Source organism: Colletotrichum godetiae (assembly GCF_030913485.1).
Source record: "Colletotrichum godetiae strain CBS 193.32 chromosome Unknown BDP55scaffold_79, whole genome shotgun sequence".
In the NCBI taxonomy this organism is placed as follows: domain Eukaryota; kingdom Fungi; phylum Ascomycota; class Sordariomycetes; order Glomerellales; family Glomerellaceae; genus Colletotrichum; species Colletotrichum godetiae.
The window spans coordinates 85,117-110,884 of NW_026851327.1; the positions used below are offsets into that span (position 1 = coordinate 85,117).

General features: G+C 52.4%; 11 protein-coding genes across 11 annotated transcripts; 5 read left to right on the forward strand and 6 right to left on the reverse strand.

The window, feature by feature from the left end:
* Positions 1 to 1,808: 1,808 nt before the first annotated feature.
* Positions 1,809 to 3,020, forward strand: BDP55DRAFT_720954 (uncharacterized protein; the record flags this gene model as incomplete). Its single annotated transcript, XM_060578489.1, has 3 exons — positions 1,809 to 2,098; positions 2,158 to 2,635; positions 2,673 to 3,020. 3 exons carry the CDS (start codon positions 1,809 to 1,811, stop codon positions 3,018 to 3,020), a joined length of 1,116 nt encoding a protein of 371 aa, XP_060422836.1.
* A 468-nt stretch (positions 3,021 to 3,488) lies between these two features.
* BDP55DRAFT_773584 (uncharacterized protein) lies at positions 3,489 to 4,187 on the reverse strand (the record flags this gene model as incomplete). The annotated part of the gene is made up of 3 exons (XM_060581179.1): positions 3,489 to 3,794; positions 3,842 to 4,065; positions 4,112 to 4,187. The coding sequence occupies 3 exons, from the start codon at positions 4,185 to 4,187 to the stop codon at positions 3,489 to 3,491; spliced, it is 606 nt and encodes a 201-aa protein (XP_060422837.1).
* Positions 4,188 to 6,144: 1,957 nt separating this feature from the next.
* BDP55DRAFT_720956 (uncharacterized protein) lies at positions 6,145 to 6,992 on the reverse strand (the record flags this gene model as incomplete). The annotated part of the gene is made up of 3 exons (XM_060578490.1): positions 6,145 to 6,525; positions 6,745 to 6,892; positions 6,918 to 6,992. 3 exons carry the CDS (start codon positions 6,990 to 6,992, stop codon positions 6,305 to 6,307), a joined length of 444 nt encoding a protein of 147 aa, XP_060422838.1. The 3' UTR covers positions 6,145 to 6,304.
* A 1,445-nt stretch (positions 6,993 to 8,437) lies between these two features.
* Positions 8,438 to 10,261, reverse strand: BDP55DRAFT_683744 (uncharacterized protein). The gene is made up of 2 exons (XM_060576356.1): positions 9,720 to 10,261; positions 8,438 to 9,650 (listed from the first exon to the last, which is right to left on the reverse strand). The coding sequence occupies exons 1-2, from the start codon at positions 9,936 to 9,938 to the stop codon at positions 8,613 to 8,615; spliced, it is 1,257 nt and encodes a 418-aa protein (XP_060422839.1). The 5' UTR covers positions 9,939 to 10,261; the 3' UTR covers positions 8,438 to 8,612.
* Positions 10,262 to 10,664: 403 nt separating this feature from the next.
* On the reverse strand, positions 10,665 to 11,581 carry BDP55DRAFT_405132 (uncharacterized protein). The gene has a single exon (XM_060567326.1). It carries the CDS (start codon positions 11,389 to 11,391, stop codon positions 10,717 to 10,719), a length of 675 nt encoding a protein of 224 aa, XP_060422840.1. The 5' UTR covers positions 11,392 to 11,581; the 3' UTR covers positions 10,665 to 10,716.
* On the forward strand, positions 11,521 to 12,436 carry BDP55DRAFT_405128 (uncharacterized protein). Its single transcript, XM_060567325.1, has 4 exons — positions 11,521 to 11,903; positions 11,951 to 11,995; positions 12,063 to 12,143; positions 12,195 to 12,436. Exons 1-4 carry the CDS (start codon positions 11,650 to 11,652, stop codon positions 12,340 to 12,342), a joined length of 528 nt encoding a protein of 175 aa, XP_060422841.1. The 5' UTR covers positions 11,521 to 11,649; the 3' UTR covers positions 12,343 to 12,436.
* Positions 12,437 to 12,839: 403 nt separating this feature from the next.
* Positions 12,840 to 13,280, forward strand: BDP55DRAFT_734410 (uncharacterized protein; the record flags this gene model as incomplete). The annotated part of the gene is made up of 1 exon (XM_060580204.1): positions 12,840 to 13,280. One exon carries the CDS (start codon positions 12,840 to 12,842, stop codon positions 13,278 to 13,280), a length of 441 nt encoding a protein of 146 aa, XP_060422842.1.
* Positions 13,281 to 14,467: 1,187 nt separating this feature from the next.
* Positions 14,468 to 14,803, forward strand: BDP55DRAFT_526619 (uncharacterized protein; the record flags this gene model as incomplete). Its single annotated transcript, XM_060567812.1, has 1 exon — positions 14,468 to 14,803. A coding segment is annotated over one exon (336 nt), but the record flags the coding sequence as incomplete, so codon positions are not given.
* A 1,012-nt stretch (positions 14,804 to 15,815) lies between these two features.
* Positions 15,816 to 17,072, forward strand: BDP55DRAFT_528393 (FAD binding domain-containing protein; the record flags this gene model as incomplete). Its single annotated transcript, XM_060567826.1, has 1 exon — positions 15,816 to 17,072. A coding segment is annotated over one exon (1,257 nt), but the record flags the coding sequence as incomplete, so codon positions are not given.
* Positions 17,073 to 18,465: 1,393 nt separating this feature from the next.
* BDP55DRAFT_638185 (uncharacterized protein) lies at positions 18,466 to 19,191 on the reverse strand (the record flags this gene model as incomplete). The annotated part of the gene is made up of 3 exons (XM_060573081.1): positions 18,466 to 18,841; positions 18,889 to 19,103; positions 19,153 to 19,191. 3 exons carry the CDS (start codon positions 19,189 to 19,191, stop codon positions 18,466 to 18,468), a joined length of 630 nt encoding a protein of 209 aa, XP_060422845.1.
* Positions 19,192 to 22,542: 3,351 nt separating this feature from the next.
* BDP55DRAFT_405189 (uncharacterized protein) lies at positions 22,543 to 25,054 on the reverse strand. The gene is made up of 3 exons (XM_060567327.1): positions 24,528 to 25,054; positions 23,952 to 24,477; positions 22,543 to 23,902 (listed from the first exon to the last, which is right to left on the reverse strand). The coding sequence occupies exons 1-3, from the start codon at positions 24,844 to 24,846 to the stop codon at positions 22,678 to 22,680; spliced, it is 2,070 nt and encodes a 689-aa protein (XP_060422846.1). The 5' UTR covers positions 24,847 to 25,054; the 3' UTR covers positions 22,543 to 22,677.
* Between the last annotated feature and the right edge of the window lie 714 nt (positions 25,055 to 25,768).

The window sequence follows — 25,768 nt, forward strand, 5'->3', positions numbered from 1 at the left end:
TCGCGACCAGCCAACCACCACGTCTCGTATAGTATCATCATCAAAACCTCTCGTTCCACAGGTGTATGTGGTGTATGTTCTCGGACACAAAAGCTCACCATTCCACCCATGAGTTCCCTTGTCTCTCTTACAAAGAACGATATGCCGGACTCGTCCTACAGTAAGAGCTCCGTCCTCAGGTATCTGGCCGAGTTTACTGCTAAAGCCATGTAGGGGTTGCAGAGGTTGCCCGTCTGAGGCGTTCATACCCAAAGCTGAACCTCGCAACGGCGGTTTCTGGCATCACTGCTGTACTCATGTTGGCCAATCAATCATCGACAACCTCATCAGTCCTGAGCGACATGTCAACATGCCTCCTGGTTGGGTCAATTATCACGGCGGCATTTACAGGAATGATCACAATTATGCTTTCGTTTGAGCTCCAGCGCGTACAAGAGACTACCAGGGCACGCCAGGCGATGGCTTGGGTACCTATCTTCTTCTTCGACCTTATGGTGTTCGAGCTTGTCATGGGCCTAGTCTTTTGGTTCACAGCCGACCATGCCTGGCAGTATGCTGCCATTCTTGGCTTACTATCGGGATCACTCTTCATGATAGCGGCAGCTATAGCTGTTTGGATCACGTTGTCAGCGAACTCACACGCTTGCTTGCGAATGCGAGAGGAGACGGAATCCAAACGCTGACGATGTGGGCTTTCAGCCAGACATCTAGCCATCAGTTTGATGCTTTGATGGATGCTAGAACCCTGCCGCGTGATTCCCTAGACTAGATCGAAATCATGACGAAGAGGTCCGACGTCATTCCACTGCGCAGAAAACACATACAGTTTGATCCATCGATGTGTTCTTTGTGCTTCTGTGGCCTTGGGTTAGACAACTCGAACGCAAGTGGACCCCCGTAGGCTACTCTCATCTTCTACTACGGAGAATCGATATACAGTCCCATTGGCCCTTCGTCAACACCCTCGAATCCATCCGGCTCGAACCAAGTTTATGTGATGGGGATCGTGACAGTGAGTCATTACTTCAGGTGACCGAGCAGTGTCAAAAAGATATTTCCTGTGGCGATATCTGGGTGGGCCTTCCCAGGCAAACGACATCATCTCGAATGCCAGCATATAGAGCAGAAGCACATGAAGTTCTTGAAGAGAGAAGGTGTCGAGACTTCCACCGGACCTCATGAGGGAACGTAGAATGATCGACACCTTCCCAGCAACTCATGGTACAGCTCCATACATCCAGGCATCTTTCAACTCCCTTTTCCCAGGCATCAAAGAGCGACGACCGCGGTTTGGATCTCTGCCTACCTTCAGTCACACACTTTGATTCCCGCGAGGCCTCTGAATTCAGGCCAGTCTCCGACGTCTCATGGCACTTTGCATCCATGTTCATTTCGGTAGTCATGCTATGCTTCACCACTACCAAGTTGGATGGAATGAGATACTTAGTGAATGACCGATACGACGCCGGGAGAATGATTGTGATGCCCACCTCCACATGCTGACCCACACCGACCTGTTAATTAGTTAGCCCCTGGATCTTGGTGTCAGGACCGTCACCCTCGAGTGGCTGCGTTACCAGTTTTAGCATGTGAGCCATATTTTACCACGGGTATCAGGGGACCTCTCGAGCGGTATATAGAGACTGCTCGTGTCCTCTCGAGGCCGTGCTACTTTATCAACTCCATCCAACTCGAGTCAATCTTTCTTGTTACAGCCTGACCCTCCGTTTCTTCTTCCAGCTCTGAGACTCAGCATAAAGCCGTTTGCGCGTATCGACGGTAACAGGAGTGCTTTCCAAAGCCAGACCATGTCTTCCTCACCCTCACCACATGCAGCGACTCCGACTTCCATCATTCCTACTCCCTCGAAACCATTTCCGCTCCTTGAACTACCATTGGACATCGTCTTCATGATTTTCGACCTCTGGAGATCTGACGATTTTGAGAGCGCACTGAACGTTTCATTATCGAGCAAACTTCTACAGTGGTTATCCACCGCATGGATCTTCAGATCAATCAACGTCTGGATGAAGAGAACCCAGATCTACCGCTTCTTGCGAGATATCAGAGGGAACGAAAAAGTCCTTGCAGTAGTCAGGTAAACGCGAAAGCTTCTGTTGCACGAGAGGAAACCTGAGGAACTGACATCCCCACAAGGTCATTTACCATCCGCATAAAGAGGGTTCCGGAAGCAATGAATGAGCCCTTCGATAATGCAGTACTCGTACTCTTTGCTGAAGTCCTTTGCTGTATGAACGGCCTGAAAGAATTGATGCTTGATCTCGTCAGAGGTGGATCGCTGTTTGCCGATGCATTCCACGCCAGCTTACGGGAAAGGACCTTGCCTTCGGTAGAGACATTTTGGTATCGGGCAGCGAAAAGCCCCGGTTCCATCTCGGAAGTGCTTCCTAACGCCCATCGATTCAGTCTTGGCGTCAGCGACATGACAAAATCGGTGACCGTTCTTCGGGATCTTTCCTCGCACCCTCATCTGAATGTCCTGGAGCTCCAGAAATGCTACTGGTCTCTGAGAGATGTAGAAGTGGTGGTGGCTCTTTGTCCCCAATGTCCAGCATCTGCTACTGAAAGGTGGACTAGATGGGGTAAGAGTTTCGATACGAACCCCGCTTCCAATGTCGGTAGAATAACTGTCGGATACTGATCGTACACAGGAGCTCATCCCAGCCATCAGACTGCTTCCCAGGCTTCAGAAGCTTGCCATTGACACCGATCAGATTGTTCCGTTGCCACCACGCCGCTTGGAGCCGCACGATCTTGACGACATCATGTCACAGATCGAGAATCATCCGCTTAATGAGAAGCCACGTGCCAATGCTTTAAAGTTCTTTCAACAGTGTCACAGCCTGCTAAGAGTATATTTATCACCTTGCTGGTTTCGTCCGGTCAGGAAGCCTGGGGAGAGACTTCGTGCAAGACAAGTAGCTCCCGACTGCCAAGATATGTATATTGAGTGGCAAAAGTGGATGGGTATCCCCAGAACTGCCAAACGACGAGACTGAAACAAGGCGGGTTTGAGCGTGTCCGCGCCGATGCATCCGATCGTGATTTCGTAGACAATTGACTTAGGGTCCGAATGTGGTCCTTCTTCCTCGACAAAGACGTGATACGCCGCTCTTCGTTTGCTACGGTGATATCTAGCGCGACTGCCCTTCACTTCACTGGAAACAGGGAATCTGCTAGAAATACTTGGTCGTGAACGAAGGGACCAGGCGGCCAACAAAGATCAAAGCGATAGTCTCCAGATGTGCAGACACCATGTTTCAAAAGGGAAAGGGGATCATCTCACGTTGATTCTGGTCGGTGGAGCATTTCTCAAGCGGTGGCAGACGCCTCGTTATTCGACATCACGGCAACTCCCTGAATACCGCGATCTGAACAGTGGCTAACCATTCACCTCTACTTGTGGTGTGCACCGTTCGTCGACGCATCTCGGAGTATGATAGATGAGTTTCGTATTCACGTGTACTTTAGCTAGTGAATGCGGGAGACTTGTTGACGATTCCTTCTGTGATATCTAGAATCTGGGCAAATGCCGAGCGGTGCCGAGAGACCATAGCTTCGAGCAGCTCCAGTTGCTTTTTTGTTTGTTGGAGCTGATTTCGGAGAACTTCACACTCAACGTTGGCGGCCTCGAGCTTGACTGCTGTGTCTGCTTCGGCTTGCTTCTCTCTCCTTGCCGAGTCTTCCATCTCCTGAAGACTGCATCTCAACTGGTCTCTCTCCCCGAGAATTTCTTGTACCTGCGTACGCAAACACTGATTCTCTGCTTCTAACTGGTTCATGTTAGAAAAAGCTAAAGAGGAAGCTAGTAAACTCGTACGACTTGGCTCTCGTCTTCCGTGTCGTCTACGACAGCAGGGACCGCCCGGAATGACGTGCCGATTCCCGCGCAGATCTTCTTATACCCGCCGACTGAATGCGTGCTGAGGTTTTTTTCGAAGAGCGGGGCAATAGCGGGCCGACAATCCCACGCATACAGATCATCTTCTGTCGTCTTGAGGCGTACTTTGGAGTCCTCCACAACAATACCAAGACGCTCGTCAACTAGTCGTTAGTCCAGAGGCAGTTTCAGGGTTACAGCAAGTCTCACAGATGTGCTTGGCGAGTAGGCTTCTGCATTTGCTGTTCCACGCTTGGCGTTCAATGTTGCTGGCCTTCGGAGGCATGTCTTTGTCTTTCTGGCATCGAAGTAATGCTCGTATCTAAATAGTAATCAAAATTTGTTGCGTAGAGTTTGGAGTCAAGTTGCTTCTCGAGCCGAGACCCCGAGCGCATGTGTACCGTATCGAAAGCCAGAATAGGCTGTTGCGAGAGGCGCATTTTGGCTTTGGTCATTGACCTAAGTGACGCCAACGTGCCATGTCTAGGCTACGACGTATCATACCTCTTTGTCAATCTCTTAAGTAACTCGAGCTTATCAGACGCCAAAAAGATGATTTGACGATGCTGGAGATCTGTTTTTATTCTGTGACTGTAGGATCGGTTTGACGAACCCTAAGCTTAGTCCTCCAGCGATTATTCTGCCGGATGAACTTCTACGGCCCTGTGATGGTAAATGTCGATTCTTACGGTCCAAAGGTTGATCAAGGTTGACTGCTACATCGAGGTGAATACTTGCGGCGATATCCGAAAAGTCTTCTTGCGGGTGAAATCGAAAGCAACACCAATAATTTGAAGATAAGCTCTAAGCCAGCCGTACGGCTCGTACTTTCTTTCCGGACTTGAAGGATCTACGTCATATGTTGAATGGCTCTGCCCTGGGATCTCCACGAGTGATCCGTCTGTGTCGGGTTGGTTCTTCACGTAGGCGGCACTTGTAGTCCCAGAGCATATAAGCTCCGCTGTCTCACTTCTGACGGAGCAGTCTATATCTTCCTCACTACCTTCCATTCTTCTCATTGACTTCTTGTTGGCTCACCAAAATGGCTCCTACCTCTGAGACATCGAACGCACACAGAGAGCCAGCTAGAAAGACCGGCTTCCCTGACGAGAAGCTCGCTGCGGCTGTGTTCGAGATATCCTTTTACGGGGAAGAGGAGCTTGAACAATCGGCGAGAGACCACGAGTCCAGCCGTGATGCTAGTAGCACCCAAAGTGCGGCATGGTCTGTCATGTCTGAAAGTGGTGAGTAATCCGCCAATGTATAATGGAGAAGTCTGACGAGTCATGGCCAAAGGGCAGCAGTTAAGCGCAAAATCCTCGGTTGCAAACATAATCTGATCTTACCATGAACGTTGTTGACCGACGTCTGCCTAGTGAGCCATTGCCGCCGGTCGTTCAGGTAGCGGCCATTGGGGGACAGGATTATGTATCGTTCCTTCAAAACTTGCTTCATACAATATGAAAGTGATAAGATCAATCCAAAAACACAGGAACGTCGGGAAAGCTAGATCAGGATGGGTGTACAATGCAAGAAGATACGGGATAGCTCGAGTAGATTATCGTGATGTCGTGGATCTATTAATTATTGTTTTCGAGTCTGTAATTAGACGATTAATTGAAAGTACATCGCCACACTGGCACAGCCGTTGATCACACAGTGGGTATCATATTGTTCTCCGAGAGTATTGCACACTATCTGACGGCCGCGGTAGCTGACTCTCATCTCAATCGCCAGACCTCATATACAACGAGGAAGACCTGTAGCAAACCTCCCGCTGATATCTGAGTCGTAGATTGGCAAACTACTACTCGATAGCGTTTCTTGACGAGTCTCTCAGCCCGCACGGGCTTACCAAGATCTCGATGACAGCTGCGGACTGGCAGCACCAGGCGAATCATTCAAGTTGGCAAGAGGTTCATCAGCGCAGCTTTATGATTCTTTCATTGGGTTACAACGGCGGCTTTCTCAATTCGTTGTCATCTCTATATGGTCCGGCCTCAACGAGATTGCATCCGTTCAACGAAATACATCAAAGACCATCGAGTCGTACGTAGTCGCCTAGGAATCGTTCAAATAGAGATCCGAGCCTGATTGAGTCACTCTGCTGTCGTCTACTACCTGTCCATGAGTTCTCTTGCTGCCGCAGAAGAGAACACCGTCGTCGTTTCCTAGCAGGTCGTCTGTGAAGGATTAGACGGCTTCGCACGTAGGTGAGCGGAATACTTTACTGAGGTTAATTCCGTCTGCAGTGTGGCGCCCCTGCCCCGCCACTATCTCGCAGCTGCAGGCATAGTTTGCCCAGGATGAGGTCGAGTTGTCCTCCCAGCATGGCCCACAGGTGCGAAAGAAGAGCCCGCTTGGATATGTCAGATTTGTTCAGGCAACAGTCAGGGCGTCGACTCACTCGTCCTGCGCGACAAGTTCGCCTTGGATGTTGACGAGACAGGAGTTCAAGTCAATGACGGACCAGCGATATCGACCAGCGAGCGACGGACAGTACGCTGCCACCTCATACTTTGCGTTCTTCAATGCACCCCATTCAACACATGATGACAAGAAGCCGTTCGCCCCAATTTGAGTGCTTCCACCGCTGACGTCAGTCGATGCTCTCCCCAGACGCCCTGTTAGAAGACAGAGTACAGCAGCAGGAAAAAGCAGGCGATACATAGATTCGACGGTGAAAGACATAGTTGTTCTATGGTCTGGGTATTGCGATGTAGGTGAAAGTAAACCGATGATTGATAGGACGAGTTGCAGAGAAAGGCGGATGGAAGCTTTATCATCAACTGTAAGCCTCCGTATCTGGCTCTTCAGCCCCTGATACATGGTATGTGTCTTACACGAAGTCCCATGTCGTTGGTAGGGCTTGTCGTCGTGGGGGGCTAGCAGTGGAGAGCTGTGCTTGCTGTCGGCATTGCACAGTCTGCACAACGTCGCACGATCGAGCCCATATAGCAATGAACTTGCTGTGCTTATGGAGTGTCGGTACTGGTTGGTACCGCAGGCAACACACCGTGTTGACGTCGTTTGCCGGAAGCCAGATCTGGCTTGTTATGTGCCAATCCCAGCGAAGCTTCCAGCGGATCATGGTATCGGCACGAGTCACACGATATCTTGGAGCAGAGAACAGGAGCACCAAGCGTGTTAATTTCGCTGACGAGTTCAATTCAGCAATAGTATTGTATCAGCTCTGGGGGTTCAATTCGTTCAGTCGGTCACCAAATGAATATAGTCACGCCCGATTTCAATTTCGTCTCATCGTCCGACTTATATGGACCGTAAAGAACACAATACTGTACTGTAGCAGTGGCACTGACACTGTAGTTTGTTGTCACCGGCCGTATTTTGAAAACCCGTTGCCTTTCTATCGCAAACTCTAGGCTACTTCGGGGCTTGCTTCTTATAACTCGAGTATTTTACACCATCATTTCTTATAGTCCTCCATGGAACCACTTCTTCCAGGCTGACTGGCCGAAGCTTCTTGTCATCGGCGGCGATGTATCTCAGCGTCATATCCATATGATAGGTCTTGAAATAACATTATCTCTCCTTTCAACCGCAGCGCCTTTATCCCTTAAGTTCGAGGTCCCTGAGAGACACCGTCTTGTTCGGCTCGTCTGCGCAAGACACCGGGGCATACTGGCTCCCAGCTCGGTATGGTGATATATCAGGCGACGAGCTGGAGTCTGTATCGTGGCTGTTCGCTTTTTCTAGCCTTTGGTAAAATAGATTCGGTTCGGAGGGTCGAGCAGGCCGGCTTACGGACGAGGATGGTGTCGTGTCTAAGCAAGGACGATACAGTACATCTTCGTAGACGTCATTCATATGTCGTCTGGAAATGATGTGTATGGGTTGGAAACAGGAAAAGGTCATGTTAGGGGCTCGTGTTCATCGTTTGGTTGATGGAATAGTGTGGGATGTTATGCGTTTTATGTAAAGCTCACTGTAGCAGTCTTCGGAAAGCCTGCCAACCAGCATGCTTTCTGACTGCATTAGAGTATGCCCTTGACCGCCCCAAGAGGCTATGTTCTTTTCAACATGGGCCGGTCGACTCATAGCCATATTGTGCTTGCTCCATACGTAGTCGAAAGAACAAAGCCCGTTGTTTGCACCGTCACGAGGCGAATGTGTCAAACAGCTCTGCATACAACTTTATTATGTAGGCAGTCGGTAGTGAATCTGTTCTTGGTCTCCGAGTCGACAAGTATCGACGTAATCCTTACCAAAGACCCACGGCTTGGGGATGCTTCCGGAGCTCACCAGGACTTATATGTAGTCTGTCACAGCTTCTTCTAGCGATCATCCATACCCTCAGGCTTAGCTTTCCACCTATGCTTTCAGGTTTCCGCTTTCACCCCAGTTGTATCTCGCTATGGCTGATGTACATTGGTGATTGTAACACACACGTCGCGGGATATACAAGTTTAGCCTGGGAAGTCTGGCCCGGACAAGCTATTGCATCGTCCCGCCATCGGTCTCAGACTGCTGGCTGATCGCGCGAGGTAAGCAAAGATGTCACGAAACAAGGATTGGGTCAGTACTCGTCAAGCACTCGATCACGTGCTACCTCACGTGCTATGTCACATGGATCTTGCATTCATTCGGTTGCCAGCCTGCTCTCTTTCTTTCGTTCTAGATGGGTTGGGCGAAGTCACTTTAGACCCACTTCACATGCCCATTGCTGCGTGCCATAAATCGTGACACAAGACTATCTTCGGGATCTAGCGTAGTCAGTCGATGGGCTTGCGACCGGCAACCCAGACGCCGCACCGCTCACTATCCTTTCGGTGCTCGGCCAGTCTGGGGCAGTGCCGGTTCCCGGCTGACGGCGGAATCGCAGGACAAGAGCGTGGAAAAACCGGACATGCTGCCGCATCGGAAAGCCACCGCTGGATCCGGCTGCCGTTCGTGGCTTCATGGCGTTTGGGCCAGCCACCTGCCCCGTGCTGCCGTGCAGTCCAGTCTGTTGCGATTCTTGCGCGCAGCCATTCCTCAACTGCCCGAACGCACCGTCTTGATTGGGCGAATTGGCTCCTGTCGCGGTCTCGGCCCCTGAGTGGCCCTGCTTCGCGCGCCAGACATGACTCGACACTAGTTCGAAAAATCGACGTTGTCTGATGCCTTTTGTCACACCTTGCGTCTCTTCGCTTGGCCCCCCGCTGTTTAAGGTTTGAGCCAGATCCGTCTCCGGCCAATCAGATATCGACGGCCCGTTTTCAGTCACTTCAGGCAGGAGCTCGACCCAGCCTAAGTCGACTTCGTCACCCACCGTGCACAACCCTTCATCCGGAAGTTGATTCCTGATCAAATCAAACCTGTCCGTCTCATGGCCCACTGGTTCACCGTCGACGTCAAAATCAGCATCTTGGTTGTCGAGGGTGTCGACGCCGTTGGCTAAGTCGAATACAGTCTCCCCCAAGCCTCCTTGCAGGCCTGTGGTGCCTGCGGTGCCTGCGGTGGCCGATTCAGCTCCAAGATGGTCAAGACGGCGCATTTCGCCTTGGTGTCCCTTCGAGGCCAGTGGTGGATCCACGGCGTTGTCTTTCTCAACAACCGTCGCGCACTCTGCAAGACCTACGGCAGCGGTACCCGACAGCCGCTCCTGGCTCTCGCTTTCGCTTGCCTTGACGGCGACTCCGTCCACAATCGGCGTGGTCTCCCTCTTCTGGGGCCGGGCGGCGGACCGGATAGCCCGGCTGCGACGTTGACGGTCGATGTGGTGTCGGCCGTGGTATAAATCCAGTAACTGATCTGCGTCTCAGTCTTGTTTGCACCTTTATCAGACACCATCAGGTCTGCAACTCAGTTGGCTTACAAATTGGTTCACGTCTGGAATGCTCTGGCCTTCCGGAACGTGGATTGCTCCGTCGAGCTGTCGATAGGTCGGGTTGTAGTGTATAGTAGCCGTGAACACTCTGGCCTCGCGTCCAAGCTTGAGCGTCTTACTGATGGCGCTGCGACCACTTTTTCGGACCTTGGCTTTGGCCTTCGTGTCTTGGTTGTGCTCATTGTGGGAGGAGGAGGAAACCTCCATGGTCTCTGTTATGGCAAGGCGCAGCTAGAAGCGGATGTTGGGCGTGGCACATCAGAGTATTGAACCCCGGATGATTTGTTGGGTTCCTAGTCATGGCCATGTCCTCAGCTTGCAGCGCCTGAAGTTGATCATCTTAAATGGCTTGGAAGCCGTCCCCGGCTCTCCATGGTGGATCGTCTTCGCCCTTGGCCACTGCGAGCCCGAGACGACTTTGCTAGTATTGTTCACCCACGAACCGATCCTTGCACACGAGCCCAGACAAACCAGCTGTCATTTTGACGGGCCTGACGGGTACTGTAGCCTCTCCGTCGAATAGAATCCCATGGCTGCTGGTCGGCTTTTAGGCTGAGGCCAGTTGCGAGAAATCCCACCCCCCCCCCCCCCCCTCCCCACACCCCTACCCCTCGGCGATGATTTTCTATCCGACCCACCATCTCCAAAGAGGCTTTCAAAGCAGTTCGCGGACGAGCGGACGAGGTTCGGTACGAAACGTGAGGGGGGGATGCTGCGGACCCTTGATATCCCAAATTCGTTCGTTGAGGGTCTCCGCCCACTTGGCGGGGACCAATTTCAGCCTACCACTGCCTACCTGCGATCGCCTGGCCGGGATATCCTTCACAACAGAAACCAATCGAGCATCCCTAAGGAACATCACAATGTGCGGCCAACAGTGAACGTTGCAGTTGGTTGTCATCTTCAATGTTTGATCTATACTATGCACTACGCTGCGCATGCAACTCCTGCGCCAGAACTCACTGGCCATGTTCTGATATGGCTGTTACGGCGACCGAGCTTTTTTCGCGACTCCGTCGACGTCGACGTCAACTGCCTTCCGCTTTCGGGTGGCGTCAGCACCTTCTGGCGCTGTGCTGATCCCTGCCGCTGTTTGGCTGACAGACGCGCTGCTTGCCGCAGTTTCTGCTAGCGCCAAGAGCGGAGCAAGGCCCTCCAACGGGATCGGCTCGAGACCTTCCAGAGGGCACGGCACAGTCGTCGCTCCTTCGGAGTGCTGAAGATTACCGCAATGGGACCCATGTTCAAATGGCTGCCCCGGCGAAAGCGAGCGGGGCTCGTCGACGGAGCCGAGCGGGTCCGAGGCCAGCAGCAAGTACGAGTCAAAGCTGGCCGCCGACGACGGTCGCGGCGCCACGCGCGACCGCGCTAGTTCGTACTCCAAGCTTCGTATGTATACCGTCTGATGATTGAGAGTCTGGCTCTGCTGCTCGTTCGTGCTTTTGATGCCGTCGAGCTGGGCCCTTAGGGCGTGGATTTCTTCATCTTTGGCGACGGCGAGCATCTGCCACTGCGAGAGGCAGGCAAACATCTCTTCTATGACGGCCGCGACAAGTCTCGCCGTGAGAGCACCGTGTCCCTGGTTGGATGTATGCTGCGGCATGGCCATGGTGAAGCTAGGATGAGCGATTTCAAACCAACAGCCGTCGACGTTGGGCATCGGACATCACTTCCTTTTCAACGCGAGAGGTGATGTCGGTTCCGGCCTGTTGGTACGACACCTGATTGGCAGGCGACGGTTCTTCCTCTCTTGACACTCGAAATGGCGTTGAAATGTGCTCCGGCATTGCGGCCATAAAAAGCTGCCCGGCCTCAACCCGTGATTTTGGACGGCAGACTTGGACAGCATAGAAACCAGCAGGGCCTTCCGCTTCGTTCCTCGCCCAACCTCGCATACGTTGGCCACCTGTCCTTGATCATGCATAGGCCTCAACCGCGCGGCCCAGGCCCGTATCGCACCACTTCCGGCCAGCCCTTAAACCGGCAGCCGGGTCCGTACCCGCGTCAGAACAAGGCAGCGGCTCAACCGCGCAAGCAACATCAGCAGCCGGCCACAGCACGCCATAGCAGGCAGATGAACAACTCCTTTCTACCTTCGACGCAGGCATTGTACGATTCGGCCAACTTCGAGGAGACCTCGTACGAGTTCCAGGAATTGGAGGATTCAACAGCGTAAGACGACAATAGCCTTTCGTGCACCAGCCACTGACGTAGTGCAGACAGCCGGTAGCTTCCCAATTTCAGCACTCTGCGTCGCCAACCAGGTAACCCAAACATCTTATCATGGTAGTCGTCTGTGACGGGGCCCTCGATCTGACAGGAAACCCATAGTGACCCGGGCTTGATGGTGCAAGAGGATCTCACGGCCTCCAACGCACAAAACACGGCCTGGAACAGCGAGATGGAGGAAAGGTCTGCCCAAGTTATTCCGGTACTCATGATGACGACTGACACCACCCTCAGAATCGATCGAGCCTTGGATGTCGTCAAACATCTCCACAAGGTTGTCACTCAGACGGCCGCGTTGGCTCAGCCTCCGCCGTTCGTGGAACCGCAGCTTGACGCTGATAATTGGAATACACACGATACTGGCGGTCCATCTATTATATAGACAGCTCATGTATAGAACTCTTCCGTCCATCCCGAAACGCCTTGGAGAAGAGGCTTTTGGAGACATAACAAACGCGGCCGACGGGCTGCTGACGCCAGTGCGGTCGGCTTCGGATGGAGTCTGGCGGCTGAGCAATCGTCCATCACATCTTTGGATCAATCAGCTTGCACGGAGCTGGGCTAACAGTTTCATTTCATTCGCCCCAGGGTAGTAGAATAGAGGACCACTTCTAGGGAAACCACTTCTACACAAAGAGAGAGATGATGTGCTATCCACTGTCTCCTTCTGATGATGTCTTCTGTGCGGCCACTGTAGCGGAGCCGGTTCGTGCTTGAATGATGCGCCTTGTCTTCTCCCCGGCCCCAAACCTGCTTCCATCGAACGCCACGCGTAGGCAGATGCCGTATCTGCTCCGGCTTCTGGCTCTATACAATCGACGACCGCTACGAGAAACCTGCAGTCTGCTTCGTCGCTCCGCTTGTTGTCCGACACCCCCGATGCCGTCACAACAACCCACTGCGCACCGTGGCTGGGATGTCACACATGTGAAAGCCCTGCCAGCGGTCTACATCGGAGCACACCCGGTCGACAGATACAAGTGGGTGAGAGATGTTGCTGGTGGCTGGATCGGAATGGTCCTCTGCCGTCTCGAATGCCCCGTGAGGCCTCAATTTGTTACAGTCCAGGAAGCGCCGGGCCTCGCCATCACGCAGTTCAGGGCCTTGGCCAAATCGACCCACCCGAACATGGTGCAGCTTTTTGGCCTTTTCCTGGGTGATAGGACATACATCACATACGAGGTCACAGACTTGGACATCTTCGAACTGGACCTCACCAGCGAGCGGGAGATTGCTGCCGTTCTGTCTCAGGTTCGTGGTCTCACCTATCAGTTGGTCAAGGTGGTGACGCTCAGCCTCGTAGCTCCTCTCCAGCATTGAACATCTTCAATCACTTTCTGAGCGACTCGGTATCCGTGGCATTCGTGTCTCTGCCTCTGGCGTTGTCAAAGTTGGTGAGCAGACTTTCCCGAACAGTCTTCGATACATTCACAGTTTGGCTAATCATCAAGTGCCCGACTTCGCGACGATCTCGATGCCTTGTGTTGTTTCGGGGACGGCCTCGGCGTTATCTCATGAGACGGTGGCACCCTTTCTGCAACAAGTCGTGGATCGACTTGGACCTAACGTCACGCAGTGGTCGAGTGACGCTCTGCAGTTTTTTGATGTCCTGCAAACAGGTCTTCAGCCGAATAGCAAAGTATGTGCGCAAATCAGTTCGACTAAATCCTGGGAGACTGATTCAGCGCAGCTTCCCTTCTTGAGTCGATCAGGAGGACCAAGCGTCTTGATGCGAGCCGTCAGCCTTTCACGCAAATCAATGACACCAAAGAGCAGATAACGCGCAACTGTGGCCTGGGAAGTGGTTACGAGAGCACTGGGTTAGATTTAAGATAGATCTGTCATATCTGATGCCGCATTAATCACGCCGAATTCCATCCATCACTAGCCACTACTCCCGTGATGCTTCTTGGTAGGTTGCCTGGCAGCGGACATCTGAAATAGTACTTGACAAGAGATCTCCGTTACGAGACCAGGCGTCGTTCTCAACGTTGTTCAGGGACTTTCGTCTTGCAAATGGCGACATAGACAGGACCCATGCGGAGACGACGTCGAGGGGCTCCAAATCGTTGGACGAGATAGGCTGCAGCCTACTTTCCGGCGGGTTGGTCGTTTTGTACTTGATTGCGATCGGCACTGCCGGTTGGGTATCTTGGCTTTTGACTACCATGGTACGTTTTCGTTGCCCTCTCCAATAAGGTACGGGGATGCAGTCCATTCACCGTCGTCTACATACAAGAGAGATCGGGCAGCGCGATGAAGTCTAGGTTTCTGAGAATCACATTCGGACGGAGAACAGATCAGGTCGTCTTATGGAGACTGCCACTGTCCAAATTGCACGCTTTGACGCATCCCATTCTGGATGTAGCTTTCTATAAGTACATAGATGGCCTTTCTTCCATTTTGGTTGTGATAAGCTCCCGTCTGCATGCGGCTGGCCGTTGCATCCAGCCTGTACGGTACTACCAAAATCATAGATGCTGACGTCTGCCTGCGAAATGTCTAGTATCATGGAAGGAACAGTAATCAAAGGAGACTGGTCTCCACGCATCACCGTCCGCGATGTTATTTGCACCTTGCAATCCGGCGATCGGATGTTCTTCGGTGTTCTGGCTGAGAAGCAAGAGTCTCGGCTATGGACATGGCTCGAGTCGGACCTGCTCCTTTGGGTCTTTGATGATGGCCAATGCGTTAGAGAATGGCGAGAATGTGCTCAGCGTCCTCACATGTTTGAAGGCCACAGCAGCTACGTGCCTGAGTCAATCGTGGGGCACCACGAGGCCGGAAATGGCGCGGTACTCTACGGGGTTAAGTGGATCGGATACGAGTGTCCGACCTGGGAGCTCGAAAGCGATCTCTATTTGCATGGCTATCTACTTGCAGCTTACCACGATACCATCCAGACCAAGGTCCCGACCGAGGCGTTTGTTGTAGTCGAAACATGACGTCCCTAGGATCACTGTGTAGCACAGTATACTGTAGCATCTGTAGTTTGAACAGTTCGGGGTCGGTGTGAGATCGCACTTGAAGACGATTTCAGCTCATCAACGCTTGCTATTTCCTCTCGGCCAGTGACACGATGTCAAGCTCGCAGTGCTTGGCAACGAAAGGAAACCGTCTATAGCAAAGGCCAGTAGAGGGTCTTCGATACTGTAAGGTGATGAAGTTGACGCATGGCGAAAAGAGCTGGCCAGGCAGTATGTTTCGTTATGGCCAAACATGAGATTCAGCTGTATCCAATATCTGATCAAAGCGGTTGACCCTCTAATGAGAATCGGTGCCATTATCTTTGCTTCTGTATGTACCCTGATTCTGGCTGTTACACGTTTCCAATAATTATTCGTCAGTGCCAGCTCAACCTCGCAGAAGTTGCGAAAAGTGGGTTTTGTGTTGCAGCACGAATGCATTCTGTGCCGAATCATCATCTTGATGTGACTCAAAAAGACTATCGCAACTTCGCGACATCGGCTATGTACCGCGGCCCAGGTTGATAATCACTGGTCCAGAATCGTTTCGGGGGATACACTGTAGAAACTCAAGTAATGGTCCCGAGAGATGCATGTCCCGTGCGAGCAATCTCGCCTACGTATCGCGCCTATGTGGCGATGAGTACATAACTTGAGCATCCAGATCATCAAGACCTTGACCCCAAACAAGACGCCTGTACTCACCCCGTCGCAGCAAGTCATACTTGGGTCTGGACCCCAGCCTTCAGTGTTGCTCTTCTCTTATCTTCTCCTATTTTCTCTTATTTTCTCTTATTTTCTCTTATTGTGATACCTTTTACCTCCGCATAACGTGCCGGGAACAAGGTCAGCAAAACGAGAGATGGAGCTGACACCCAACCACACAATCGATGTTCTTGTGGTGGGCAGCGGCGCCGCTGCCCTGGCAGCCGCTGCCACAGCCAAGCAACTTGGTCTTCGCACATTGGTCATCGAGCAAAGTGATAAGATTGGAGGCACAACAGCGTATTCTGGAGGCACCATATGGATTCCTCAAAATCCGGTCTCCGAAGCAGCCGGTTGTAACGACTCCCGCGACGCTGCCCGTCAATATCTCCAAGATGCGCTTGCGATTAGCGGAGGCGCCGGGCCGGAATCCACCCCCGCCCGGATCGACGCCTTCCTGGCTGGTGGACCCGCAATGGTCAATTTCTTCCGCCGTCTAGGCCTCCGGTGGAGACACTCTCCAATCCCCGACTATCACCCGGAGATTCCAGGTGCCATGGACGCTGGCGGGCGGACGCTGGACCCCTGTCCCTTCGACGCCGGGACGTTGGGATGCTGGGCTGATCGCCTGCGCCGGCCTGGACACTCGGAACCGGTGGCTTACTTCCACGACTTTGTCGTTCTGACCAAGCCTTACGCGTCCGCCATCGACCTTCTCACAGTTTGTTGGATGAAGCTGCGGGCATTTTTCTGGAGCAAAACCATAGCCAGACCGACCTGCATGGGCAGCTCACTCGTCGCGCAGCTCTTAGACATCTGCCTTCGCAAGGGGGGTACCGCCGTCCAGATTGAGGTGAACACCAAGTTCAAAGAATTGCTCGTCGAAGGGGGAGCCGTCTGTGGCGCTGTGGTGGAGTCGAGAGATTCCGGGGTGTTCAAGGTCTATGCCCACGGGATCCTCCTGGCGGCCGGTGGTTTCGCTCGACGTGAAGATCTGCGACGGGAACACCTGCCCCTCATCGGACCGGAGTGGACGTTGACGCAACCTGAAGGTGACACGGGAGATGCTCTGGAAGCAGCGTGCAAGGTCGGCGCGGCCACGTCGCTCATGGGCGAAGCGTGGTGGATCCCCACAATCATCGATCCTGGAAGCGGGAGGCTCACGACCGCCTTGTTTGAGCTGTGCAAGCCCCACTGCATTGTTGTCGACCGGCAAGGGTCAAGGATCTTCTCCGAGGCCGACCCGTACGGCGACGTGGGTCGTGCGCTCTATCATCGGTCTCGGGGCGATGACAACAATGCCTGGCTGATACTTGATTGGAACTACCGGAGTCGGTACACTCTAGGGTCGCTTGGCCCTAGGGTCGAGCCGGTTGACGCCCTGGCTCGCGGCCACATCTTCAGGGCAGACGACTTGGCCAGCCTCGCAGCTCAGATCGGCGCCAAATACTTCTGAAATGAAATCGGGGGAGTCGAGGTGGGCGTCGATTGAGGAAGAGGCGTCATAGTGGTAGGACTCAGCGTCGAACTCGTCGGAGTCATCGGGTGAGTAGTATCCTTCATCCTCAAACATCGGTCCTCGCATGATATCAATCAGGGAGAGAGTCGTGGCGAAAGTGTTGTGATTTCGACCTACACATGTCAAGCTCTTGTCGGGAACGCGACGGTCTTATAAGCTACCCGGTGAGGGAGAACGTCGACCCCTGACGCCTGATTGCAAAAAGATGCTGCCAGTGGTGCATGGTCTTCACATTCATCTCGCCCCCTGAGAGGCCAAGAAGCGGTGGTGGGTCTCGAATCGTCTGCTCCTGGGTCTGAGCTGCTCGAGCACTCAGGGAGGTAATCCCTTGACCCATCCCAGCTGCTTTGAAAGCCTTCAGAACCAGACCATCTTGACAAAGGATATACGACGCATTCAGAGCAAACTGCAAGCAGCCAACGCCACACTTCCTGCTTGATACTCCTCTCGACCGCAACAGCATCATTATCTCAAGCGAGCTACTAACGACTGAAAAGACACGAGAACCGAACGTCCCATGTTTCGGGGCCTTCCCATCATCTTAAATATCGCTGTGTTATTGTCTCCCAGGGACGCCTTATCGTTTTGACGCCGCTGACATCTTATACTCGACGCCCAGGGCTGCTTCAATGGCCATCAATCCATGTTTGAGATGACTAAAGTCTAGTCGCTGTAATTACTGGCGTCGCTTCGCCGCTGTGCCCAAGCAGAGAACGTTCAGGTACATCCTCATCCATCTAATAAAGCTAACTGCCCCCTACCAATTGCCAACTTCAGGAACGTGATTCGCGAGGGCTTTTAATGGAAACGAAGCATTTGCTCACAGGGAAAACCGACATCCACATATACCTCGATGATCTCTACATATTGATTTCAAGTGAGAACAATGGTATAATAATCGCGGGATTCATTCGATTGCGCAGAGCAGCGTTCACCGCGAGGCGCCTACCCCTGTGGTCCCCGTTGGCCCTACTTCGTGAATTCGCCGCCGAAGGACCACTCATCTCTGCCCCGCAGACAACTCCCCAACCCTTCAGCCACAAAGCCTGGTCACAGATAGTCCATTTGAACACAACGTCCCATTTGAACACAACGGCTACCTTGTCGATACGGAAAAGCTTCAAGAGGGTCAGTCTCAGGTCTTTGCCGAAGTACGAGGGGAGACTGACTAATTGAAGTGCGCGTGAAAAGCAGGATCTGAGATCTCCAAAATCGCTGCTTCCACAAGCTGGTCATCCAAACCACGATGGCTACATTTGCTTCTATGAACTTAATTATCGTCGATGCAAGCCAATCTCTCAGTAGAGGTTGTTTTTCATCCGTGATGTTTGACGGGGAGCTTGTAGTGTGTAATCTTTGGTTGCATGCCGATCTTGTTAAGATCACGTCCGATATTAGAGAAAACGTGACCAAGCTGTTCTTCTGGTGTTTCTGATGGTTCGTATAAGATTCGAGATAGTTTCAGGAGAGGGTATGTTTCGGGCAGGCTATCATCGTCGGTGGAAGGAATTATTTCGACAACTTCGATAATCAGCTCTCCGCCGGATGCGAGACAAGCCTGCACATTGGCGAGAAATTCTGGCCATTTCTCGATGTGCCCGATCACTCGCGAATGTATGAGATCATAGTTTCGCTCATTCCATATCGTGTTTTGGTCGACTTCGAGGCAGACGTTGTCCCTAAGCGAGTCGCTAAAGTAGTGTCAGTTTTTTCCTCGTGGCGGACCTCAATAACACACAGTCGAGGATGGAGCTGAGGGTCCCTATATCCTACGAATTGCGCGATCGCAAGTCCGTTGAAGCCTCTCATCTCAGCGGCTCGAGCCTGCCAAATGGCGCTATTCGTCGGGAAGTCTACAACAGATTCGACATCCGACACTGGATAATAAACTTGGTTTCCATGCGCGATTTCCAGACTCCAGTTCAGCAAGTCCCATGCCTGTGCGAGAGAGTCCTGCTACAAAGTCAGAGCGGAAAGAGTAGGGGTGCTGAATGGGCCGCACATTTTTCGGGTACTGCCGCGTAGCAGCTGGTACGGCCATCGCGAAGCCTGGCGACACACGGCTTTCGAAATGAAGGGAGCAACGACAAAAGCCACGGCGCATACTCTTGCCCACAGTCGTTCCAGACACAGCTTTATTTCTCTTATCAACTGGGCAAGCTAGTCAATCCTCACTGACAAACATGAGGAAAACCATCGCACTCTTTTAAAACTCTGCAGGCGTTCCCACATGTGTTTGCCGTCATGTGATGAAAATTACAACGCTTTCCCTGATTGATGAGGCTTTTCTACAGGGGATACCTCGAAGGCCTGGCAATCAGGTTCGTCGGCTCTTTGCTCGAGGTCGGCCTACGCATGGACTCCATCGCAATCTCGGATCTCGCAACCTGGGGTTCCAATTGCTGTTGGAAAGCTACCCTCCAAGGTTGCAAGAGAGATGGCTTAAGGAATCGGAGCATCTCATCACAAAGGTCCTAGGGTCCACTGGGAGAATGACCGGGGCATTCAGAAGGTTAGGAACGTCTCTGGTCATAGCTATAGCCCTCGGCTTGAAGCGGTGCGAGTCGCTGAGTCGAAGCGGCGAAGTCCTCTGTGTAGTCATGCGCTCGCCGGCTCTTGCCTGGGCGCGGATCTAATCATGAGTGGACGAACCATCGTCTCGACAGCAGACCTTGAACGCGAGCAAAATACTTCCAGAGCCAAACCACAATCACGTTTTTGAACGAATTGTCTCAAATCTGAGGACATTTCCGCTTCGAAAACTCTCACAGCTGGAAAGGCACAATCCGCTTATGTGCCGTTTGTGGTATGCACTTACTACATTCAGCTGAGTGAGCCAATGATCCAGGCCGACCGCAGGGGTTCCAATCTTTGTGGGTTATAGCGCATAGCAGTGAAATTATGGACAGAAAAGGAAGTGTGCCACTTTGGAGCATGCCTGACTGACCCAAGGCAAGCGTTGGCAACGGGTGCGGTACGACGCCAATTATCCTTCCCTCCTTCCCCTCTCTATCAAGCTTTTGGCAGGATATCGAACCATATCCTTCCTAGCAACTGAATGAATCTATGAACGTACTCTAGGTTGCTTCCATAGCGACACTCATTCACAGTATTTCACGTCTCTTCAGGACCTCCGCGGAGGTCAATGGCAAAAAGACCAGATTATCGCATCTGGGAGACATAGGATGCCACCCAAGTACGCGCCTGTTCAACCGCCCCGAGCTCTCCACCAAGTTCCCATACGCGCCCCTGTTGCGACTCAACGGACGGAAGAGCCGTTTGGGCGTTTGCAGTCGCACGCGGACTTGTGGGTCCATGAGTCGGGACGGTAAGAGAAGGGTTTCCGCCGTCGCGTTGGTCAGGGGTTTGCCCACGTACCAGTCCAGCTAAAGCTTCTTAGGCCATCACTTGGAATTTCGTTTGCGGTCTTTGGCCACACCTGGGTCTCGAAATGGTCAGAGAACCTGATCAGTTTACGGGCGTCCTTGGCGCTCGCTCTGTGTGGATCGTGAGCGACAGATTTCTCGACTCCCTAAGGTTTAGCTGAAGCGGGGAGACCGAAAGCCATGGGATTAAGATCCTAAAAGACAATTTGTGACAACCCATAGGGTACAGCAGTGCCAGCTCGGTCAGCTCAGGGCATCTAACTTTGCCTCGGCCAATCTCACGAAACCCAGCGCGGAGGAGACTGTCTGACTCGTCATGGCTGCGGCTGAACGCGTAACTAATCCAACAGACTTATTCTTCTCGATTTAGGGTCCTTCACCAGTCACCACGTAGTTTCTACTAGAGCTCCCTGTCTGGTTCCCTATCACTTGTGCCAGGCCCCTTATTCGCCGGTTCCATCGTCGTTGACAGCCCGTTAGGACACCAATTGCAACTTCATCAGGATAAGTGTGGTAAACATTGGTCGTCTCGAAATTTCTGTGCGGGATGCTATTCGAGCGAGGACGTTACAAACATAACGAGGGGGTGTGTTACAAAAACAGATTCTTGAGGGCCATGGTGGACCGTAAATGATCTGGGTGCCTGGCAAAGAAAAGGGAGCGAGCCTTAGGGGCATTGGTTCTTAGCAAGGCATCCATGCCCAGCTACGGTGGCATAAACAGCAGGCTATGAGTCCTGTTCCCGTTGGCTTGACGGGCGAGATTGCTTCCACACGGTGTCTTGGAGGCGGGCGTCAGACGGGCCATTGAGGATATGGGTTCCCCGGAACATTGCTTTCGTTACCAATCATCGTTTCTGAAGCCGATCTGTCTCTCTGTTTGAAGCTATCAAGCATACGTCTTTATCATTGGTACTTCGAACTGATGCAATCCTGCAGCTTACTGAGCTTCTCAATGCTCCTCTGCAAGCTGGGGACGCTGTAGCTTGAACGGCGCAAGGTCTGAAATCGATGTTTTATGACCTATCACCCCTGACATGCACCAAGTCTCGATAATCTTAATTGCCTCCCGGTTAGTGTTTGACTCCCTCCGTACTAAGGATTTATTGTGGCATCTGCGGTATACTAGACCCAACGTTAGTTGAAGCCGTGATTGATAGATATGCAAGGTGCGTAGGAGCATGCATGACGTGCGTTGACAATACGAGGCGTACACTTCATTGACTCCGTCTCGTCAGGCAAATTACCAACCATGCTTGAAGTGGGAAGATGCCTCAACGGACTGGTCAAGGAACATGGATAGACTGGGGTCAATTGGATGTTTCTGCCACTACTTCGTGTGCATCGTCACTACCGGGGGTGCTAGGATGCATCCTGACGCCTAGGGCTTGAATAGTGTCCGCAAATCCGACTCCGCAGGACTGTAGGGAAGGGGCAAGGGGGTGGGACGTCAAGTCTAGGGTGCACGCTCATGAGCTGATGCAGCTCCCCCATATCAGCTAGTGAGTGCAGTGGACAATATTAGACGAGCGCTGCCAAAAACCCCTGCTTCGCCTGACATCGATGTCTTTGTCCTCATGTAGTATTAATCACTTGCTCGCCTGACATTGACCACAGACCCAGACCCCACCCCAACACCTTCCCATGAAAACTTGGCTTGTCTATCCCCGTTCTTCCCACAAGGTATGTGTTTATGGGCGAGTTGTCTCGCCTCCTCCATCAATCGCCAGCCGTGGTTCCTTCGACGCAGGTATCCCGAAAGATTCACAGATACTACTGGACCTGGGTGACATTTTATGTGGTGATCTTACACCGAGTCAAATACAGCTAGCCCGGATGTGCCACCTCGCTCACTGCAACGCTGGAAATTGACTTGCGACCGGAGACAGTATCAGTAGATTACACTCCTCTGGCGTGTCCTGCTCACATACGTTGCGAGTCATTACGCTTCTTGATCGTTTGGTCATTTGGCCGTATGATCGCTCATGATTGACTCAGCCGTCGAGGACAATTGGAGACCACGAGTGAGAACGGCGGAGAAAGGTCACTCAACTCAAAGTACGAACCGTCTTATGAGCTGGTGCGATACAGGCATATAACACAATCGGTATATTCTCCATCTTCTTTCAAAGAAAGGGCGTCTTAAAGACGGCCTCGTAAGACTTCCGTTGAACATAACCACTCTTCCCACTTCTGCAAACCAGGCATCCAGAACCTCGTGCCACCCGGACGCACTAAACCTTTCATCATGCTCCACTGCTGCTCGGATTGCTGAAGGAGCTTTAAACGCTTTGAACGCGATGTGGGGTCAAGGGAGCTTGCGTCCAGTGATCGTTTCAATGTGACCGCCATGGACCGTACGATGACCATCGTGACATACCCATTCGTCATATCGAACCTAGTAATCAGGTTTAGCGCTTCCTTGAAACCACTTTCCGCCTCTATGTAGTCGCCTTTGATGAAAGATATTTTTGCGTGTGTCAACCATGACCTTAGCTGGTCGAATCGCGAGATATCTCCAGGATCTAGATTGAGAAGGCTCTGACATAGCTCGTCTGCCTTGTAGAGGACGGACGATGCCTCGTTCAAGGTATCTTGCCTTCCCATTTTTTCGTGGCCTTTGGCGTAAAGGCATTCAGCTAGAGATGCCTGTAATTGTGCCCGCGATCGAGCTGTGCCTGTTGTTCCTTCAAGTCCTTCAAGTAGTTGTCGAACATGCGTCTCTGCGCCCTCAGATAGCTGCTCACGACGCGCATCACTGAGTGAACAAGCTAGGGCGGGTCGATCCTCGTCGAAGTGAAGTATCTTTCCTGTGGATGGTTCATCCGCAGTCTTGGAAGCTGATCTCAGTGATCGCTCGGCGGCTTCGAAGTCGCCTTTTTGCCGCTCGATTTGACCAAGGAGTAAGGACTTCCTGAACAATACAACCTGCGTCATTGGCTGCGTAGCCTGAGACTCCCACCGAGTGAGCGTTTCTTCAGCGTCTGGTAGTTTCTCTCTCTGCATTTCATCCAAGCATTTCTGAACGGCTACCAGGCCAGCTGCTGCGTTAACTCGGAGATCACATGGATCTGTGGGGCCTGGAGCTACGTTGGGCGGCAATATCGTTTTCTTCGCCAACCTGCCAACGAGACTAGTGACCTCATTCACACGAGCTATGGCATAAGCACTCTGGCCATCGCGACACAAAGCCACGGCCTTCTCGACTGCAAAGACCTTCCACGGTATCTTGGGCATGCGTACAGCTTCGACAAGAGTTAGGATCAGATCTTCTCTGACCTCAGCGGATAGGTCGAAGCAATGCAGGGATTCGTCGTTTCCGATAACGTGTTGAAGATGTGGAGTGACCATCACGGAAATTGATGTGCTGGGAGCTGTCAGGAAGAACGTGAGTGAGCGTGGCTTTCACAACATACCTTGGCTCGAGGTACTTCCAGGGTATCGCGTGGTATGAAACCAGCAACGCTTGCCGCTTCCAATATGAAGCCGACTCTTGGTCAAGTCCGTCCAAAGCCTTACTACTGCCATTCGGGAGTAATTTGTACATCTTGAGGCCATCGGTCGTTGTATACTCAATGTAACGTTTTTCGGTAAGCTTATCGATGGCATCTCCGAGTCTCGTTTGGTCGTTGATGAAGGACACCAGGTGTGGGTGAACGCTGCTTTGGCGACAGACAACATTGCCTTCCTTGCTCCATCGACAGCGAGGCGCGGTCCCACTCCTGAGCATATCTACTGGTACGTGGTACGAGGATGCGAGGAAATACGATAGTCGCAAGAGCTTATCGGTGTCATCGCAAAGGAAGTCGTGACTAGACCGGCTAGGAAACGAGGTTCGCGGCAAAACAGCCGGGTTGGTCTTATCATGAACAGACGCCTTTGGCGCCGGTGCCGTGGCTCGAAAGCTTTGCGAGTGTCGAGGCGTGTCATCGATAAAGGTATCTACCATCAGCATTAGCCAGCGAGAGGCACTGTCAGAACGAATGACTTGCGTGTGAGTGTGAGAGAGTTTATAAACTCTCTTGCGGCTGGTGTGGCACAGTGCGCCATTTGCCGAATACCTCGTTTCTTCTGCAGAGACAGTATTGCCTGGCGACGATCCACTGATTTCGGCTTTTCCCAGCTAGGGATCAATGAGCACGAGGACATGGGCCGGACACGGTATGACTGACACTGAGGGCCTTGAGATATATGCGAGAAGCCCGATGTAATCCTCCGCAGGTTTATCACCTCCTTCGGCGAGTATGTCAAATACTTCTGTCCATGCCCGACCACGATGGAGGCGCTTCGAAAGTTGCTTTCGTAGGGCATCTTCGGATAGTGACTGAAATTCCTGGATTATTTTGACGAGGTCATCAAGGGATGTCGCTCGGGCGTGACGTCGGGCTAGTTCGTAGCTGGCTAGGCGTCCTTGCAACGTGCCGGAGTCACAGGCAAGATATAGTCTGGCGGGAACGGCAGAGACTTCGTTTTGCGAAAGTACAATAGGTAGGGCTTGATCGAGAATTGTTTTCTCTAGTTGATCGACAAGGGTACTCGTCCCCTCCGTTGTCAGGTTGGGCGCGTTGTTGAGAAGGAGCGGCACTTCGGAAACAGAACTACTCGGAAAGGTCGAATTGCAATCCGGGAGGTTCGATACAAGTGTGTTCGCTGACGGACTTGATGGACACGCGTCTGCTGCGGTGAAAGGCGCCGCAAGACCAGGTCCGCGCAACGAATGATATCGTCTTATCGCTTTGCGGGAAGGCCTATTCTTGGTCGGGAGGGTGGGCTCGGATGTCGTCTGCTCGAATCGAGGACAGCCTCGTTTCGCAGGAGGCAGGGCTTTGTGGGAAGGCCTCCTCTTGGGTTGAGGGGTTGCCTCTGACGTTGTCTGCTCGAAAAGATGACGAGCTTCCTGGTAGGTGCGAAGAAGAATCGATCTCTGGAAGGACAGCGGTTATCTTCTGCAAATAATTGTGATAGGGGTAGCTCGAACCTCATTTACGGTGACCGAATCGTAGTCTTTGGATTGGAGTCTCATACAGAGGCAGGACATGTTGTGAGATAGCACGCTCAGAATGTTCGATGTGTTTGGGGAGAGTGTTTGCTTAGTCAAGCTGTGAGGAGCACGGTTGTGATTCACCACGTGACTGATTGCTATGGAACTGCGGCGGAGAAGTGGACTTGGCGTGATTCACGCATGCATTCCCGGATTTGGACCTGTGATTCTCACCGAGGATCAGAGAGCTAA